General features: G+C 37.2%; 4 protein-coding genes across 10 annotated transcripts; 3 read left to right on the forward strand and 1 right to left on the reverse strand.

The window, feature by feature from the left end:
- LOC18777035 (nuclear transcription factor Y subunit C-1) lies at positions 1,855 to 4,637 on the forward strand. Of its 2 annotated transcripts, none has more exons than XM_020564552.1 (2): positions 1,855 to 2,981; positions 4,363 to 4,637. In XM_020564552.1, exon 1 carries the CDS (start codon positions 2,267 to 2,269, stop codon positions 2,978 to 2,980), a length of 714 nt encoding a protein of 237 aa, XP_020420141.1. In that variant the 5' UTR covers positions 1,855 to 2,266; the 3' UTR covers position 2,981; positions 4,363 to 4,637. The 2 variants fall into 2 exon arrangements, with proteins under 2 accessions (XP_020420141.1, XP_007209544.1); XM_007209482.2 differs by having other exon boundaries at positions 1,858 to 2,976.
- On the forward strand, positions 10,458 to 11,601 carry LOC18776397 (protein transport protein Sec61 subunit gamma). 4 transcript variants are annotated; one of them, XM_007209765.2, is made up of 4 exons: positions 10,461 to 10,688; positions 10,807 to 10,922; positions 11,209 to 11,277; positions 11,385 to 11,601. In XM_007209765.2, the coding sequence occupies exons 1-2, from the start codon at positions 10,595 to 10,597 to the stop codon at positions 10,920 to 10,922; spliced, it is 210 nt and encodes a 69-aa protein (XP_007209827.1). In that variant the 5' UTR covers positions 10,461 to 10,594; the 3' UTR covers positions 11,209 to 11,277; positions 11,385 to 11,601. The 4 variants fall into 4 exon arrangements, with proteins under 4 accessions (XP_020419777.1, XP_020419778.1, XP_007209827.1 ...); XM_007209766.2 differs by having other exon boundaries at positions 10,462 to 10,688; positions 11,379 to 11,601; XM_020564188.1 differs by lacking the exon at positions 11,209 to 11,277 and having other exon boundaries at positions 10,458 to 10,688; positions 11,379 to 11,601.
- LOC18775886 (TITAN-like protein) lies at positions 12,157 to 17,080 on the reverse strand. 3 transcript variants are annotated; one of them, XM_020563758.1, is made up of 8 exons: positions 16,373 to 17,079; positions 16,061 to 16,187; positions 15,506 to 15,824; positions 15,302 to 15,378; positions 15,136 to 15,190; positions 14,481 to 14,908; positions 13,119 to 14,191; positions 12,157 to 13,010 (listed from the first exon to the last, which is right to left on the reverse strand). In XM_020563758.1, the coding sequence occupies exons 1-7, from the start codon at positions 16,639 to 16,641 to the stop codon at positions 14,171 to 14,173; spliced, it is 1,296 nt and encodes a 431-aa protein (XP_020419347.1). In that variant the 5' UTR covers positions 16,642 to 17,079; the 3' UTR covers positions 12,157 to 13,010; positions 13,119 to 14,170. The 3 variants fall into 3 exon arrangements, with proteins under 3 accessions (XP_020419347.1, XP_020419348.1, XP_020419349.1); XM_020563759.1 differs by lacking the exon at positions 12,157 to 13,010 and having other exon boundaries at positions 13,884 to 14,191; positions 16,061 to 16,184; positions 16,373 to 17,080; XM_020563760.1 differs by lacking the exon at positions 12,157 to 13,010 and having other exon boundaries at positions 13,884 to 14,191; positions 15,539 to 15,824; positions 16,373 to 17,078.
- LOC18776655 (glucuronoxylan 4-O-methyltransferase 1) lies at positions 12,172 to 13,736 on the forward strand. The gene has a single exon (XM_007208948.2). The coding sequence runs from the start codon at positions 12,398 to 12,400 to the stop codon at positions 13,415 to 13,417; it is 1,020 nt and encodes a 339-aa protein (XP_007209010.2). The 5' UTR covers positions 12,172 to 12,397; the 3' UTR covers positions 13,418 to 13,736.

Raw genomic sequence — 18,675 nt, forward strand, 5'->3', positions numbered from 1 at the left:
TTACTCTTCATTGTCATTGCCGTGTTAAGGCCATTATTTTTTTTTTATCATACTCTTGATCTTCAGTCAATGTTTTAGTTTACATATACAATCTGCCATGTATCAAAAGTAAAGCATTCCACACCCACTATAGGGGGATTTTATATTCCTTAATTGTCTTTTTTTATCTTGTGTATTTTACCTGTACTGTCCATAGGTAAACAATGGTAAAAACTGAATTTCAGAGGTTTCCATGTTAAATAATCCATGGTTCCGAAGGAGAAAAACTTTCCTAGCACGGCTACATTGTAACCTTCCTCTCTATCTCGATCATTAGCCAGTCAAATGAGGGGTGGGATAGAGCAAAATATTCTCTTGCTCTTCACTCAACCAGTCAAATGAGTGAGATAGAGAAACAAGTACATTGCTGCTGTGACACCAATTTTCTATCCCTGGCTGGCATGAAGCAGTAGGGATGTTCTCATTCTTATTATATTATATATGGAGGGACATTCTCATTTTTGTTATATTATAATAAGCAGCATTGTTTAATATATTCTATAAAGTAAGGGACAAGCTTTACATCTTGTTAAAAACAGGGGTTGTCTGAAAGTCATCTTGGAGACAGATTGCAAGGTGTTAATAGATGGCATTACTGGAAATCAGGGTAACAATTCCTGGACTATCCTCCTTCTTATTGACGAAATACATGCTGTGGTTTCGAACTTCGAAGAGGTGACTTGGTCATGGTTGCCTAGGAGTGCAAATCGTGCTGCTCATGCAGCGGCGTCGATAGGTAACAGAGCTATGGAACTGCAAAGTTGGGTCGACAGACCACCATTGTCTCTTGTTGGGGTGTTAACTTCGGATGGTTTGCCTTGTCCACCTCATGTTGCATCTGCTGTTTAGTTTTATTTCCTTTTAGTAGCTAGTTTGATGGGTAGGGACTGTTGCTCTAGGCTCCGGTGGAATCTAGCTATGTCTGACCCTGCTTTTGTTAGTTTTGTTCTTGTGTTCTGTTGGCTCCTCATGGCTTTAGCCTTCTGTTTGTATTTCTATTCCCTGTTTTGGGGTTTTATGAATACAACATGAACTTCAGACCCAAAAAAAAAAAAAAAAGGTAAGGGACAATAGGCGTCAGTCAAGTCAACAACATTTGGGTATGGGCTTAAAGCCTATAATTCTAAGGGTAAGTGAGTGGCTTAGGTGCCATCAAGTGAAAAATGTGTCTGCTTTAGTCCATTGACTTATAGATCTATTTTTTAATAGACGACACTCATAATTGTGCAGGTTCTATTTTGATTCCTGATTGCCTCAGACTGTAATTGGTGCAATGCAATGTAGATTTTGGTTAAAGAAAGGGATTTAACTTTTTTACTTAAAAAATGTGAGACAAATGTAGAATTTGAATTTCCACTCACACCAATGAAATGGGAAGTATGAAACTTACAAAATATATACATTTTGGTTGTTTCTTTCTCTCATTAATAATACTCTTATGAACGGACGCGACGTGTCTGAAATGATATGAGATTTACAAAATATCTGTATTTTGATTTTTTCTTTCTCTCATGAATATGGTACTCTTATAAACGACTGCGACGTGTTCATTTCCACACGAATATTAGGAAAACTCTCATGCATGGAAGATCTCGTAGAAGTAATGCAACGCCTATGCGAACGACATTCGTATTGCATTCCTTCGTCACACACAAATATTTATTTAATTTTTATAGTATGGGAGGCACTTCACATAATCATGTACTTTTGAAGATAATTAAACGAAAATGCAAGCCATTTACTTTATATTTTCCTTCTTCATTCATATAATTCGTCTTGCGTTTGAATTGTATTCATTCCATATATGTGTACCGCGTAACATCCTAATAGCAACTTATTTTAAGAATTTTCAGGTAACCTATAATTATATTGGTTAACCTATTCTCTTATATCAAGGTGGTGCAAGCCTATTCGAAGACAAAAAACAAGCCCCAATAAAAAAGAATCTGCAAGGCTGTATTGTATCACATCCCTGTCTTCCTGTCTTTCTCTCTCTCACTCTCTCTCTATCTCGCGATCCCCTCATATCCATCTCCAACCCTTGAAATCCCACCACAAAAATCCCTGAAAATCAAATCTCAACACATCCCTCTGATCAAATCAAACCCCCTTCCTTCCCCCTCACCCCAAAAACCAAAACCAAAACCAAAACCAAAACTCACAAACACCCATTTGGCTATTCTTCCTCATCAGCCCACCCCATCAAAAGCTCAAGCCACACCCACCAATGGACACCAACCCCAACACCACCACCACCACCACCACCCCCAACCCCACCCAGCAACAACAGCAAGCTCAATCCTCCTACCCACCAACCCAATCTTCAGTCCCTGCCCCTCCATTTCATCATCTCCTCCAGCAGCAGCAGCAGCAGCTGCAGATGTTCTGGACCTACCAGCGCCACGACATTGAACAAGTCAACGACTTTAAGAACCACCAGCTCCCATTGGCTCGCATCAAGAAGATCATGAAGGCGGATGAGGACGTCCGCATGATATCGGCCGAGGCCCCCGTTCTCTTCGCCAAGGCCTGCGAGCTGTTCATCCTCGAGCTCACAATCCGCTCTTGGCTCCACGCCGAGGAGAACAAGCGACGTACTTTGCAGAAAAACGACATTGCCGCCGCGATTACCAGGACCGATATATTCGATTTCTTGGTGGATATTGTGCCCCGAGACGAGATCAAGGACGAGGCGGTGGGGCTCGGGGGGATGGTGGGAGCCACGGCAAGTGGTGTGCCGTACTACTATCCGCCGATGGGTCAGCCGGCTGGTGGGCCCGGGGGGATGATGATTGGGAGGCCGGCGGTGGACCCCGCTGCAGTTTATGGAGTGCAGCCGCCGTCTCAGGCGTGGCAGTCGGTGTGGCAGACAGCGGCGGATGATGGGTCGTATGGGAGTGGTGGCAGCAGTGGACAGGGCAACCTTGACGGTCAAAGGTAATGTATGTGTCTATCAAAATGTGTGTTCTTTATGGTATGATTTGATTATTCTTGATGCGGGTATTGCTGGTTTATTTAATTGAGATTTCCGTGAGTTTAGTTATTGGGTTTGTGGCAATTTGATGCTTCTCTGATAAATTACCTTCTTGTAGGTGGTTTTTTGTTCTTATTAGGCTGATTAGGTAAAATGTGGACCTTCATTTGTGATTTTTGAATCCAATGGTTTCTTTCTCAAATAGTGCTAATGGAATTCGTTTCAAGGAGCTAAAGTTTTTAGCTTTTGGGTGCATAAATGTTGTTCATTCCCAAGGAGGCCTTTTGGCTTTTGAATCTGTAAACTTGAAATATTTCTGTTTCTCTTGCACCTGCTTGTGAGTTTTCATTGTTTATAGTGTGGGCCGCCTCGATGCTTCCTGCACTAAAGGAAAATGGAAATCCTAGATGCATGCAAAAATCTGGATATTAATTTCAGGGGCAATTTCATTAGGGTAAAAGGAAGCCACTTTTGTTTATTAGGTTATTCAAATTGATCAACGTGAAACTTGACTCAGCCTTTTGCATCCAACTCTTACAAGCCAAGTGTATTACTGTGCTTTTATGGAATTCAATCGCATGGTGGTTTATACGTATGCTTGTCTGGGGAAGAGAAGATCAAGGTGATTCCACTTGGTCTTCACATAACGCAAGAAAATTGGTTTAATTGATTTTAGGGCTGTGATTTATAGTTTTCGTGGGAGAATGCACCAAGAGATTTCATGGTTGTGACTTGAAACTGCTTGTGTTTAACACGATCAGTTGCTGGTAGCATGGACCTGTTTGTATTGTTAGTAGAAATTGATTCCCATGAGAGCCATGAAGTTTTCTTTTGTTCTCTGCATCCCCTCTAGGTGAAGAGGGTTTTTGGATTTTCTTGTTGTGGCACGTGGCACATATTTATAATACTCTTGTTTGTAGAATTCATTTCATGTTTTCTTTTTATCAATCACTTAGAGGAGCACTTTGCAGGGCAAAAAATTGAAATTAAACGGTTTTGTGTTTCCATGATGAATTAACTTTATCTTCCAAATGGGGTGCTTTTTTGTTGTTGTTGATGTATTTAAAGTAAGTATGCATTAAAATGCTTGTATTTCGATGCAATGGTTAAAAATGCTAGTTCAATTGCGACAAGCTTAATTTTGGCAACTGTTCTGGGATTTTGTTGTGAAATTTCCTTAGCTGTATTAGAAGTATGATGCTGCAAAGGGAATTTAGTTCCTTGGGTGCTTTAGTAAAGGTGACCTTACTAATTGAATGTATATTATTGAACTTTTAGTAGTATGCCTAAGTTGTAACTCCAAATAGTTACTAATTCCAACTTGTTTTTTTCTCAATTTTTCTATGTAGTTAAAGAGATTAATTTGCTGATGACATGCCGCGTGGCGCGAAGGAAAGATATTGAGCTTTGCAGATGATTTTTGATTGCTTGAATTAATATTTTTTTTTTCTTATGAGGATGACTTAGACCTGTTAAGACAATTGATCAAGAGCAGTTGGAAAATCACTGCTGTGTTTAATATTGAATGTGCAGTCTTTATAATTTAGGTCCTTGTGTTGCTAACTGGAATGATTGTGGTCATTTCATATTAATCAAACCTGGTAGTTTTTAGTGTGTTTTGTGATTTCTTTTCCCTCTTCTTTCTTTTTGGTTGCTTATGGAACTTCTGAATGTTGGTGCTCTTAATCGCCACCAATGACCAAACCCTCCCTGATAAACATGGATTTTGAGTCACTAGTGTCACCAAGTTTTAGAAAACCAAGGCCTTAAACTATATAATACACGTGGGAATATTAGTTCTTTATTTTCACAGCCAGCCATCTATCTAAATATAATAATTTGTTATCTTTTCCACATAATTTTAATATTTCTTTTTGAAATTGTTTAAAACTCTGAAAATATGATGAAATACTTTTGCTTTATTAGAATGGAAGGGAATCAGAATCTTGATTTGGCTTAATCCGAATTCAATTTTCCACTCACTCTTACCATTAGCATTAGGGCTACTCTGCTCTATCATTCCATTGACATCTGGGCAAATAATTTTTTAAATCAAAATTTATTGTAAGATAAAACGGAAATAAATTCATAAAAATACACATACCAATGACAAAATGGGTTTTTCTTTGGCCAGAAAATAATAAAAAGGTTTAACGGACTTGTTTTTTATAGTCACCCAAACATAAATAAATAAATACCAATTGGGTGTTAATTGGATTGTTCCACAACTTTGGTATTCTTCTAAGTGGTCTTGTGTGTGTGAGTTTTCCCTCTCCCCTTCCTAAAGCCATCTCCAACCCAACAAGCAAAAGTAAAAAAATCTTAAATTTTAGCCCAATTCATCTCCTAACCCAAAAAAATAGGGAAATAGCTCTAAATGCCACCCTTTTTATATTATTTTTTTTTGAAAATACCACCTCTCCCCAATTTTTTTGCAACTATCACCTATAAATATATATTTGTTGTCAACTTATTCCACACATATCATTTTTCTCTAAAATTAAGTTCTCTCTCTCTCTCTCTCTCTCTCTCTCTCTCTCTCTCTCTCTCTCTCCATCTAGCTAACTACGCATCTTCTCACGAAGAAGAAGATCAAGAACAACCTACAGAACCCACAGCTTTGCCCTCTAAACCCAGTTCTTCCTCTTCCTCTCTGTTTTTTTCTCTACCCAAATCCAAACCCCAATTTCGTCTCTCTTCGAATCACTTCTGCAACCTAAACAAACCCAAACAAAACCATATTTTCTGAATATGACAGCATGTGTTGGCATTAGGTGGCCATTGTTTGAGTATTTTTGGTCCAATTTTGGGGGGTTTTGAAGTTTGGGTTTACATGCCCTCTTCAAGAACAGCTTCTCCAGAAAATGAATTGTTGGGCATATGTAAGTTTTGATGTTAAATTGAACTAACTACGCATCTTCTCACGAAGAAGAAGATCAAAAACAACCTAAAAAACCCACAGCTTTGCCCTCAAAACCCAGTTCTTCCTCTTCCTCTTTGTTTTCTTTTCTACCCAAATCCAAACCTCAATTTCGTCTCTCTTCGAATCCCTTTTGCAACCTAAACAAACCCAAAAACCATCTTTTCTAAATATGACAGCATGCGTTGGCATTAGGTGGCCATTGTTTGAGCATTTTGGTCTAATTTTGGGGGGTTTTGAAGTCTGGGTTTACATGCCCACTTCAAGAACAGCAATCGTATTGTGATTTTATTGCGGTTGTATTGTAGTCATATTGCTTTTGTATTGCTGTTATATTGATTTTTTTTGTTGGTGTTTTATTGATATGTTACTGTAATTTAATAGGAATATATGTTGATATCATTTTTCTTTATCTGCTTATGATTTGAATAGAAGTTGAGATTATTCTTGGCTGAAGTATTATTTACGATCTCTCTCTTTCTCTCTCTCTCTCTCTATGCTCTTTGTATTTTTCTCAACATTTGTGTGTTAATTTAATGTCTGGCATTGTTTTGGAACCATAATCATTGTCAATCTGATTGTTTCTTTAAAAGATTGCTGTAAAATTGTTACTTCATTTTCTTCTTTCCTTTGTTTTAAGATATTTTTGTTTGGAAAAAATGAACTATGTTTTTGCAATCTAAAGGACTAGGTACTCATGGTGAGTGTTTTCTGATCAACAAGATCCAGACTTTATGTATGTTAATTTACTACTTTTGCACTTAAACTTTGGCTGTCTAAAATTTGAAAAGTCTTGTATGCCAGCAGTGTATCTATGTCACACATCTTGGGTAAGAGGTATTCTTCAATTGTGATAGTTTGCTCTGTTGTACGTACTCAACTGCCTCAAAATGTTTTCATTGGTGTCTTAAGTTCAATACCAACAAAAGTTTTTAAATGACAAGAAATTATGAAAAGCTTATACATAACAGACATATAGTTGAACATAGCTAGAGTATATATTTAGAAGATGTCATTGTGCTTCAAATTAGCAAATTTGTGGGGTGAAAACACAATGGTTGACATGTCATTCTGCATTTGATGAAAATAATTGATGACTTTGTATGGAAGCATACTCATTAAATATCTTAGATTATATCAATGAATGAAATATTTGCCTTCGAGAGCTTCATGTTTTTCGGTTTGTTTATCTTACATTCTATAAATGAATGAAATATTTTGGTAGATTAGAGAGACTAGTCAGCTAGTGGATTTTGGATCATGACTTTTGAAGGGGGACTAGGCTTGAGCAGTTGCAAGAGTAAAAGGGATGATGCTTCATATAAATTCAACAATTAAATAGGAGATTTTTGTTTTTAATTTGTTAATTCTTGAGATACTTGGTCATTTTTTAAGATTACGTGAAATAAAAAACTTGTATTGAATATTATTGTATCGGAGACCATGAAATTATTTTGATACCATTAAATGAAATTTTAATTCAATTTACTTGAAAACTTTGGGGTCTTGAGCAAGATGCGGCAGTCACGTATACGACAGTTTTGAAACATAAAAGACGATAATGTAAGAATGGTTAATTTTGACGATATCCATAGTTGCTTCCACTCCAATATAATGTCATGCAATAGACATGCAATACAAAAGCAATATGAAAGAAATAAACAAGCAATAAACAAGCAATAAAGCGGCAATAGACAACCAATGCAAAAGCAATAAAATGGCAATAAACAAGTACCGTATGAATATCTTTGTACTCTCTTTCCCATATTATATATTGTTCTAATTGTTGAACTATTACAATATTCAGTTGCTACATATAATAAATAGTACATGAAAAATAATTACCATATATGAAATTTTCATATCATTATAATAATGACCTCAAAAATAATATCAAGTACATTACACAAATATTAGAAACATACGGCTCCACAAGAAGAATACATGATATCTTATGTCCTTACTAATTCTTGGGGCGTAATAACAACTATAATCAATGATGTGTATAGTTTGCTGCAAGTTTGCTTAGCATTTTCATAATATAAGCTTTGTTTTTCTCTTCAAAAGGCCTCTCAAAGAACTCATTGTCTACACATTACATTATGCACAAAATGGTCTCCAATGCTAGTGTATGACTTGCACATCAGTGTCTGCACAAACCAGCAAAAACACATTGTGTAATTGTTAACCTCAAATTTGTTATTTACAGGGAAACGAGTTGGGTGTGGCTTTTTCCTTGTGCAATTTCAAAAGACACGGAGAGAGAAACATAAATTGTCAAGACAAAATTGCAGCAAATTATAATTTGGTCAAGTACTCACCATCGGGAAACAATATGCTTTCAATGAATAAATAACATATTAATTTTCAACCAACACTACTGCACAACTCATCTCAGAAACATGATTAAGATTTGACAAACATACAGGTAGAAGATCCAATCAATTAAACCACTCACATGCAAAAAACGAACCTAAATTATACGCCAACTCAAGCTACAAAAACCCAACTTGTTGAGCACCAGTCAACAAGTTTTATAGGCAAATTGAAATCAAGTATAAATTACTTCAGCAGTAACACCTTCATTTTTTCAACCAAAGATGCCAGCTTCCTTTCAATATCAAAAAGCACATTCAATTAGTCCCAAGATGTGGGACATAGATACCTAGTCTTTTAGATTACAAAAACAGAGTTCTTTTTCTCCAAACAAAAATATCTTAAAACAAAGGAGAGAAGAAAATGAATTAACAATTTCACAGCAATCTTTTAAAGAAACAATGAGATTGACAATGATTATGGTTCCAAAACAATGCCAGACATTAAATTAACACATAATGTTGAGAAAAACACAAAGAGCAGAGAGAGAGAGAAAGAGAGAGATCGTAAATAATACTTCAGCCAAGAATAATCTCAACTCCTACTCAAATCACAAGCAGATAAAGAAAAATGATATCAACATATATTCCTATTAAATTACAGAGGCGTATCAATAAAACACCAACAACAAAAAATCAATATAACAGCAATACAAAAGCAATACGACTACAATACAACCGCAATAAAATCACAATACGATTGCTATTCTTAAAGAAGGCATGTAAACCTAGACTTCAAAACCCCCAAAATTGGACCAAAATGCTCAAACAATGGTCACCTAATGCCAACACATGCTGTCATATTCAAAAAAGATGGTTTTGTTTAGGTTGCAAAAAGGATTCGAAGAGAGACGAAATTGGGGTTTGGATTTGGGTAGAAAAGAAAACAAAGAGGAAGAGGAAGAACTGGGTTTTGAGGGCAAAGCTGTGGGTTTTGTAGGTTGTTCTTGATCTTCTTCTTTGTGAGAAGATGCGTAGTTAGTTCAATTTAACATCAAAACTTACATATTCCCAACAATTCATTTTCTGGAGAAGCTGCTCTTCAAGAGGGCATGTAAATTCAGACTTCAAAACCCCCCAAAATTGGACCAAAATGCTCAAACAATGGCCACCTAATGCCAACACATGTTGTCATATTCAAAAAATATGGTTTTGGTTGGGTTTGTTTAGGTTGCAGAAGTGATTCGAAGAGAGACGAAATTGGGGTTTGGATGAGGAAGAACTGGGTTTTGAGGGCAAGCTGTGGGTTCTGTAGGTTGTTCTTGATCTTCTTCTTCGTGAGAAGATGCGTAGTTAGCTAGATGGAGAGAGAGAGAGAGAGAGAGAGAGAGAGAGAGAGAGAGAGAGAGAGAGAGAACTTAATTTCAGAGAAAAGTGATATGTGTGGAATAAGTTGACAATAAATATATATTTATAGGTGATAGTTGCAAAAAAATGGGGAGATGTGGTATTTACAGGAAAAAAAATTTATAAAAAGGGTGGCATTTAGAGCTATTTCCCAAAAAAATAAGGCACTAAATTTGGAAAAACCCAAAAATGGGGCGAAATACCAGTCCAGCTATTGCCTGTACATGAATTTATTTTTTTGTGAAGCCCACTGAGCCATGACGCAACCCACATGCAAGGAAGGCCCGCAACTACTGTGTTGCAGATGCTATCACACCAAGTGTTGGAAGCTGATGATGTTGTCGTTGGACCAACGGCACAATTCAAACAACTCTTGTTTTTTTAATTCCAACAATAACCTAAATCAACTATTCATATTAAATTCAAGCTATTTTAACGCTAAAAAAAAAACGGCTGAGCTTTATATCCAACCTCAAAACTCACTCTAAACTTATCAACCCATTTCTCATATTTCAATTTTTTTAGCTCAAATTATTCAAAAAATTAAATTATAAAGTTATTTAAAAAGATTAAATGAAGAAAAGTTATCCATAAAAAAAAATTTAGACTTAAACCATTCTTAAATAATGTAATAAAGTTACGGACTTTTAATTTTGAGTCTCAAGAGTTGGAGAAAAAAACGGTTTAAGTCAGACAAAATCAAATAGTTACTTTTTAAAGAAGAAAAATTTAATATGACCAAATGGATTGGAGGATGCCTAAACGTTGACAAAAATAAATAAATTCCTCTGTTTAGTTTTTTTTCTTCTTTTGGTCTGAAAAATCCGCCTGTTAGTTAGAAGTCCTAACGCGCCTAACTACTCCTTTCCTTTCTCATACACTTCTCCTGTCTCTCTCTCTCTTCTCTCGCTCTGTTTCTGAATTTGGTCTTCAGAGAAAATGGAAGCCATAGACTCAGTCGTCGATCCTCTCAGAGTGTTCGCGAAGGAAAGCACTCGACTGGTGAAGAGGTGCCACAAGCCTGATCGCAAAGGTAACCAATTAAGAATCTACATATAACATTCGGATGTGTTTTCTGGATCAAATTTTAACACAAATTGGGGATTTTAATTCTCTAATTTATGTGTACTTGATGGTTGATTTCGGTGCAGAGTTCACGAAGGTGGCGATCCGTACAGCCATCGGGTTCGTAGCAATGGGATTCGTTGGGTTTTTCGTGAAGCTGGTCTTCATCCCCATCAACAACATCATCGTCGGCTCTGTTTAGGTATTCATTCAATTACATCTCAATTTCCGTCTGTTCAATGCAATTAAGTTTAAATTTAGTGGCTTTAATTTGCATTCTTGTGGTTTGGTTGAGAATTTAGCTGAGTTTACTTTGTTGATATTGCTGTATAAGATCTAGAAGTTGGATACGAAAACCAGAACAGCCTACTCAGATATTATAAATCTAATCACACTTGTTATCCCATTAACTTCAATTTTTTTTTTCTTTTCTTAGTTAAATGTTTAGTGGGTTTATTGATTTGTGTAATTTTGCTGATTGTCATTAGATGGAGAAATGGAGTTGTGGCACTGGACCACTGCGTCTATAGAGTGGTACTGTACCATTGCGTCAGCCGGTGATATTCCCACTCCATTAAATGATTGGTTTTTTTAAGACAGATTTTCTAGATTAATATGGTGTAATTTGGGACTGATTTATTTTATTTGTCCAATCTAGTTTCAGGTCATGCTTAAGGTTCTGAGTTGACTAGATCATGGAGGCAGACAGCAACTTGTGCTCAAAGAGAAAGCAATAGTATTTTAGTTTACTTCTCATTTGGTTGGGCTCTTCTTTGCCTTAGTTCTGTAAAATTATGATGCTTCTTTTTGCCTGAACATATGTAAAACTGTGATACATCAACTTGTTTAGTTTTCCATAATTGAGACCTCATTCTCTCATCCATATGCCGCTTTTAACCAAAGTTTTCTTCTTTTGAAAAAACATTCAACAATATAACCCCGAAACGAAGCAACCCCATTCCCTGACCGACCTCTTTTCTAGGTTTCCGACCAGGGTTTAATGTTCGAATTTGATGGGCTGGGTCAAGAACACCAAATTTGATCCCCTTGAGCTTCGTTTTTGTGACTACTTTTCCAAATTGAGGGGCACATTTGATTCATTGGATGTTTCCTATATCTTATGGGGAGTTTAATTATATTATATTGTTCCCTAAAGAAAAATTGCTGCCCCAAAAGGATTGTAAAACAGCAAATCATTTGGCATGAAAAAACCTTATACATCAATGCCTACTAGCCATCAAAACCAGCAATCAAACGGAGAATATTATATAACTAACAAAAAAGGTCATATGATTGAAGCTTGAAAGTGGCCCAGCAACCACACATTAGCTAACCTTCTTCAACTTCACTCATAACTACCAAACAATCCAACAGTGAAAGTTTAGTTTATTTTTTTATTTTAAAAATATAATTTTCTTTATAAAGTTGTAAAGAAATTATTGGAACACCAACCCTTTATTGTTGTTATTCTTTTTCTTAGGTAAGCAAATAGCAGATCGATCTCGGAATGCAATATTTCATTAGGTAACAAACAAACACGTGGATATAAGAAAAGCAACGCTTGGAACAAAAGCAAAGCCTTCCTTCTTCCTCACACAAGAAGGTACAACCAAGTAGACTTTCAGCATAACAGCTTCCATCATCAAGAGCCCCACCGCATCTCCCTACAATGAGGATATGATAGTGGCTGGCTGTGGAGGTCCTGAAAGCAAAGAGAAACACCAAAAAATGCCCCCAGAAGTGCCTCATTGTCGCTCTCCTGTAACTCCTCAAGTTCGATTCTCTTCCCCGGTGTCACTTAAGGCACAACTAGATCAACCTTATCAGCACAAGCACTGCAGAGGATCTAAAAACATGAACTTTAGCAGAAAGAAACTCATCCCTTTCCTTGTTTTGATCCTTTCAATCATTTCTGTACTCAGACTTCTCAGAATTGCAATAACAACTTCATCTCCTTCCCCTCCATTTCCTGCCTCGACTGCCTTGCCTCCTACTGCTCTTGGAGATGCATGTTCTCCTCTCTCCACATGCTCTAAGTTTCCATCAGAAAAAAAGGTGTCTGCCAACGTCACCGGCCTCAGGGAAAAGGAATACCGCCTTCTGTCAAATCTCATTAGGCAGAAAGCTCCCTGCAACCTCCTCATTTTCGGGATTGATCCTCAGTATGTATCTCTCTCATCAATCAATGCAGGTGGCACCACCATCTTTCTAGAGGACGATCACAACAAGATAAGCACACTGAAGACTAATTCCAACACCACCAGAGTCTACCAGGTGGACTACCAGATACCTGCAAAAGAGGCTTACAAACTGCTCAAGCATGCAAGGGAAAACCCAGATTGTGCACCTAGCTCAAAACTCCAACTATCCAAATGTCAACTTGCATTGAAAAACTTACCACAAGAAGTTTATGAGCTTAAATGGGATGTGGTGGTGGTGGACGGACCAAGCGGCAGTACACCAGACGAACCGGGGAGGATGGCAGCAATCTATACTGCTAGTATGATGGCAAGAAATGGGAATATTACAGATGTGGTAGTGCATGATGTAGATCGAATGATTGAGAAGTGGTTTTCCTGGGAGTTTCTGTGTGATGAGAACTTAGTTTCTTCGAAAGGGAGATTATGGAACTTTAGGATCACAGGCCAATCAAACTCTACAAATTTTTGCCCTGCCAAAACCATTACGATAGAGTAATATAATAGCTTCTATTGTTACTATTATTTTTATTTTTCCCCCATGAGGTGTAAGTAGAAAGAACAAGCTCCTTTCATTATTGATATTTTCAATAGAGCAATGGTAAAAGTAGGAAAACCGGATGCCATACAGTTCTTCCTGAACCAGCTCAACATGGCAGACAGAAAAACAGATATTTCAAATTGTGAGATTGCAGCCATAAAAATAGAGTAGGAGCTCTTTTTCTTTCTCCTGGGGTACAGAGTCCTTGTAAAAAAGATTCCCATCACTTCTTCCTCCTTATTTTCTTTGTAAATAAGAATCATTATTTGCGGGCGAATATCCAGTGCCTACCAATGTCAATTCTTTTTTCTTTTTCTTTTTCTTTTTTGGTTGAAATGTCAGTGTTTCAACATGAAATAATTATTGATGGATCTAACCATTGATGTCACCAAAGGAAGATCTCATTTGCCACATGCATAAGATATGAGGATAAAGTTTCAAGTTGAATATATTTGATGGAGAAAAATTCAAGTTGAATACATTTGAGTGCCATGATCATTTGAACTTACAACTCTATTTTGTACACCAGCCTAAAAACTGATCATCCAATTTTGGGCAGAGTCTCACATGTTTGCTTCCTGGCTTCCTTAAAAGTTCCAGCTCAATTTGATCTCTACTTCAAACTCAACGGAGCTGAAGATATATACAGTGGTTCTCCCAACATGTCTGTCATCAGAGCTGTCATCAACTTGCATAACCATCATGGCACAATCATTCACTCTCATTTGTTCGCTGCATGAAGAGGGACACAATTAAAAATGCCTAAGCCTTCATAATTCTTGAAATGTGTCTGCATAAGTTTTATGGATTTTATTTACAAAAACAATAAAATGAAAGCTCACAACAGTTTGCTGCATGTCTAGTGAAATTCAAATGGGACTGTCATAGCATCCGTGTATTGAGAACCATGCATGTTGTATCACAACATTAAATAAAGATATTTTTCCATCTATCATAACTAGCTTTAAAAATCTTGAAATCTACAACAAACTGACATAGTAAGAGGGAACATGAAACTCACCATCCGTTTGCTGACGTAAGGCTGTATCTTAATTGGCATCTCAAATTCACTTTCAACCTTAGGTAATTTTTGTTTCTCCAACTCAAATTCTTTTCTGGACTCTTTTCGGCTACCAGATTGCCACACTCTACCAAAATTAGGGAGCCAATTAGCATCACAGTCACTCTTGACAATCTCCCCTCTTTTCTCCATCTCCATCTCCCTCTTTCTTCTTTCTGCCCAAGCTGCTCCCACTCGTTTTGGGTTCAATTTCTTGGACTTCCTCGACTTATTTGACAGAGAGATACGGGTACCTGAAGCTGGTTTCGGTGGAACAGTAAACTGAATTTCTTCATCTGCTTCAAGCCAAGGAGGAGGTGCCCCAGAATGCACATTTCCACTAGCCTCTTTAGAACACGTGGAAGATATTTGTGTGAGATTCTGAAAACCTGGAGAAAAGAACCTTAAATGAGGATGCACAGCTATAATAAATAAATCATAACTCTATCAACCTCCTGTGCTAAGCCATTGAGTCGAGACAGATGTATATAAATTTTTCTGTAATTCCTAAGAACAGATGGCTCACTTCTCAAATGATGTATACATTTGGCATCAGTATGATCAGCTTAATAGAAGCATGGAGAATAAGAACATCAAAAAAATCAAAGGTTAATACCCGGAGAACTGCTCAGTCCTTTTGTCATTCTTTCATGCTGATACACCTCGCTCATCTACACCAAACGAATTACACATTTGGAATTTTCCAATGTTACAGACAACCATATAAGTACAACCACAAGAAACGGATGCTTTTAGTGAAGAGTGTATATGACCAAACTTACCCTTTCATTACTGAAATAACCATCAGCTGAGCACTTTCTACCATTAGAAATAAAAGAATGTTGGGTACTGCTGCTAACTGATTCATGATGTAAGCAGACAGCAGAAATCATAAAACTAGCATAAGCCTTTTAACTACAGGGGAGCAACTTCTATGAAATACAAACCAAAGGGATACAAATATCATATAAACAGAACATGCATACCGGTTAAACCTTTTGAATTTATGGAATATATACCAGAACATGTTTCCCCGTGTAAAGAAGAGGTAGCCACGTCTTGAGGAAAGCAGCCAACATTTGTAACTTGAGGGGGTCCTGAATGGGATACCTGATGCTCATTTGTATGAAATAGTAAAGGCATAACACCATTTGAAAAACTTGAATTACTATTATTTTCAAAAGTATCTATAATTCCATATTTCAGTTCATTATGGATATCATTTGAAGGTCCAAACGTTGGTCCTCGAGATTTTTCCCCGCAGGGCACAGCTTCATTCTTCAATGATTTGCACTTCTTCTCCCACTGCAGCCACAAAGGGATAATAACCATACGTTAATGACTCAACTCTAAAAACTGCCTTGAATTTCTGTTTACTCTCTTCTTTGGAACTACAAGATTCATTATTCTACCATCTTTCTTCAACAAATCACATGAAAACACAAATCCACAGAATTCTACAATCCTTCTGTTTACTCCCACTGCCTCATATGACATAAATGATGAATGAAACTGAAAGCATATATACTATATAAACATACCATAGCAAGGTCATCTTCCGATATTCTAAATGTATCAAGTCGATCCATTCCTCCGCCATATTTCCACAAAAAATGCTTCAAATTCTTCAGATGTTCAGCACTTGCAAGGTGATTAATTGCATTACTACTGATAATCAAGAACACCAATAAAGTGTAAGGCCAATGTCATATATATCACAATGCACGATTTTGTAGCTCTAAATTATACAAATTGCACAGCAATTCTCCACATGTTCCATTATTTTCCTCTGTTTTCTCAGCAAACAAACAGAAATTGAAAAGCTAATTCAAGCATGGCGATAGAAATCTTACCAAGCGAAGGAGCTATCTAGCTCGTCAATGTCGGTGTCGCAGAAGACGCACCACAGGCGATTGCGAGAGGCGAGTTCGGGGCGGAAAGGGGTAGGGTTTTGGAGAAAGAAGCGGACGTCGGAGAGCTTGTCCTGGAACCGAGAGAGGAAGGTAGAGAGGGACTTGGTATGGCCCGGTATGTACTTGTGGCTCGGGCCTTGGTTGTGATTCAGCTTGCAAACCACGCAGTACTCGAATTCGTACCTCTTCTTCTTATTCTTCTCCGGCATCTTTCGATTGGTTTTGTTTTAGGGTTAGAGTAACTGTGATCGTCCCTCCTCCACTGTCGTACGGACACAGTTTCTCTCTCTCCCTCTATTTGTTTGGAATTTGGAGGCAAACGTATAACAGCCGCTACACCTGCTTTTGCGTTTTCTCTTTTTGTTCCAAACGATCTCAGCAAATCTTGCTACAGTGAAGCCGTGATAGAAAACGCTATCTGGAAACGGGTCCGTAATTTGTTCCTCTTTTGTTTTTTGTCCAGCTGTTTAAAGGCTTAACTGTGAATTCACTTATCGACCCCCAAAAAAAAAAAAAAAAAAAAAATCTCTAAACAAAGCTTGAAGCTTGAAGCCTTCAAATAACAAAACGTACTAACATGTTATCTACACATTATCAACAATATCAAAGCACGTCGGTACTTTGTTACAAAGAACTCCTGTTCAGATTAATGCCAAACTTTTAAAGCCCAAGAGCTGTCGCACACTTTGCGGTAGAATATTAACTAGTGCATCGATTGGTCTGCGCAACTTCAAGTAAAATTTCCAGCTTATTGCTGTAAAACACATTGTCCCATCAAATTGCTTTTGACTGCATCCTTCTGTTACTGCCTGGTAAGAAAGTTTTCAGATTTCTGTGGTAGGGTATATAAACAGTCCAGTTCAGATGCTATGGTTTGTGATTCACATTTCCACATGGTGTGACTGGAACCCCACCATCACCACATGATCATCTCAAAACTTTCCCCACCTACAAAAGCTAGCTGCCTTTTTTCTTGATTGGTCTCTGGAGATGACTTGACTGAACAATCTTGTTGAATTCAATGTATATTTCTCTCTTGTTAACCTATTGTTTTTGGAAAACTCACATTCACAGATTTCTCTCTGTATATTTATGCCACAAATCCTAGAAGCCAACTGAAATGAAATGGAAATGCTGCATGTGACTATGAACTCCACCCTATCTTGTCTCCTCTTAGTTGCAATTAGTGTACCTTCAAACCACACCCTGCCAAATCTTTTGCAAACTCTCAGTTAAACAAATGATGGTTGGTTCTGAATTTCATTTTGATTCACTTCTGCACGTCATAAATATTTAAAAAAAAGTCAATTCTGTGCACCATAATATACTGCACGATCTGTGTAACTCAGTACAAAAATTATCACATGTACAAATGTGAAGTCCATTTTGTTCTGATAAGTGCCCTATTTGCTCATCAGTGGGAAATCGGTAAAAGATTTCCTTGTCATAAACAAGAAACTCTTACTCGATGACGCGCGCGTATAATGAGCGATTGACAATCGTTGATGTACGTTACGTCTCTTTCGAACTCTACACTAATTATAAAAAAAAATGTCGTGTCGTGTCGTGGGTGTGGTGGCTACAAAATCCTCCATAGAACAGTAATGGGATAAGAGTAAGTTTGTTTTAGGGTTGTGATTGAACATATCATACTGCACAGAAATAAGAGAGGGCATCAAGAGACCATCATATGTGGACAATATGAAAAGACAAATGTTAAGGTTATGTCATAATGGCCAGTTTGATGGTTCAACAAGCATCATGCCCTACATCTTTTATCCTTGTTCTTCAAATTTCTCAAAGAATTGATGGCCCTGGTATTTGGTAGTATTTGGTATTTCCTTGATGGTACTGCAGATAAGAGATCCAAGACAAGGCATCACCCATAATGTAGGTGGTCATTTGTCAGGGTACCTCAAAATAATATCATCAAAAATTGTTAACTATTACAAGATGTATTAAATCAATTAGGCTCCACCATGGCCAGTGTAGGCATTTCTTTTTTGTTAACTTATGCCCTGAAGATGAGAGCCATGAACTTCCATCATTGGTATCCAACTTTGCAGCACAGAGCATCTCATGATAACAACTGTTGGGTTCTTATAGGACAAGTACATTCAATTCTTTAATTAGTATCTTTCTTTGCATTTTGATCTTTTTAACAAGAGTAAATATAGAAACCAGCAAAGGAAATTTTTTTTAAAAAAAGGGATGATAATGAAACCACTAGCACTAGGACATGC

This window comes from Prunus persica, chromosome G5 (assembly GCF_000346465.2).
Source record: "Prunus persica cultivar Lovell chromosome G5, Prunus_persica_NCBIv2, whole genome shotgun sequence".
NCBI lineage: Eukaryota > Viridiplantae > Streptophyta > Magnoliopsida > Rosales > Rosaceae > Prunus > Prunus persica.

Coding starts and splice junctions, on each gene's coding strand:
- LOC18777035 (XM_020564552.1), top strand. CDS start 2,267: ATGGACACCAACCCCAACACCACCACCACCACCACCACCCCCAACCCC.
- LOC18776397 (XM_020564188.1), top strand. CDS start 10,595: ATGGAAGCCATAGACTCAGTCGTCGATCCTCTCAGAGTGTTCGCGAAG. Junction 10,689..10,806: donor CCACAAGCCTGATCGCAAAG/GTAACCAATTAA, acceptor ATTTCGGTGCAG/AGTTCACGAAGGTGGCGATC.
- LOC18776655 (XM_007208948.2), top strand. CDS start 12,398: ATGATAGTGGCTGGCTGTGGAGGTCCTGAAAGCAAAGAGAAACACCAA.
- LOC18775886 (XM_020563758.1), bottom strand. CDS start 16,641: ATGCCGGAGAAGAATAAGAAGAAGAGGTACGAATTCGAGTACTGCGTG. Junction 16,188..16,372: donor CTAGATAGCTCCTTCGCTTG/GTAAGATTTCTA, acceptor CTTGATTATCAG/TAGTAATGCAATTAATCACC. Junction 15,191..15,301: donor GTTATTTCAGTAATGAAAGG/GTAAGTTTGGTC, acceptor CGTTTGGTGTAG/ATGAGCGAGGTGTATCAGCA.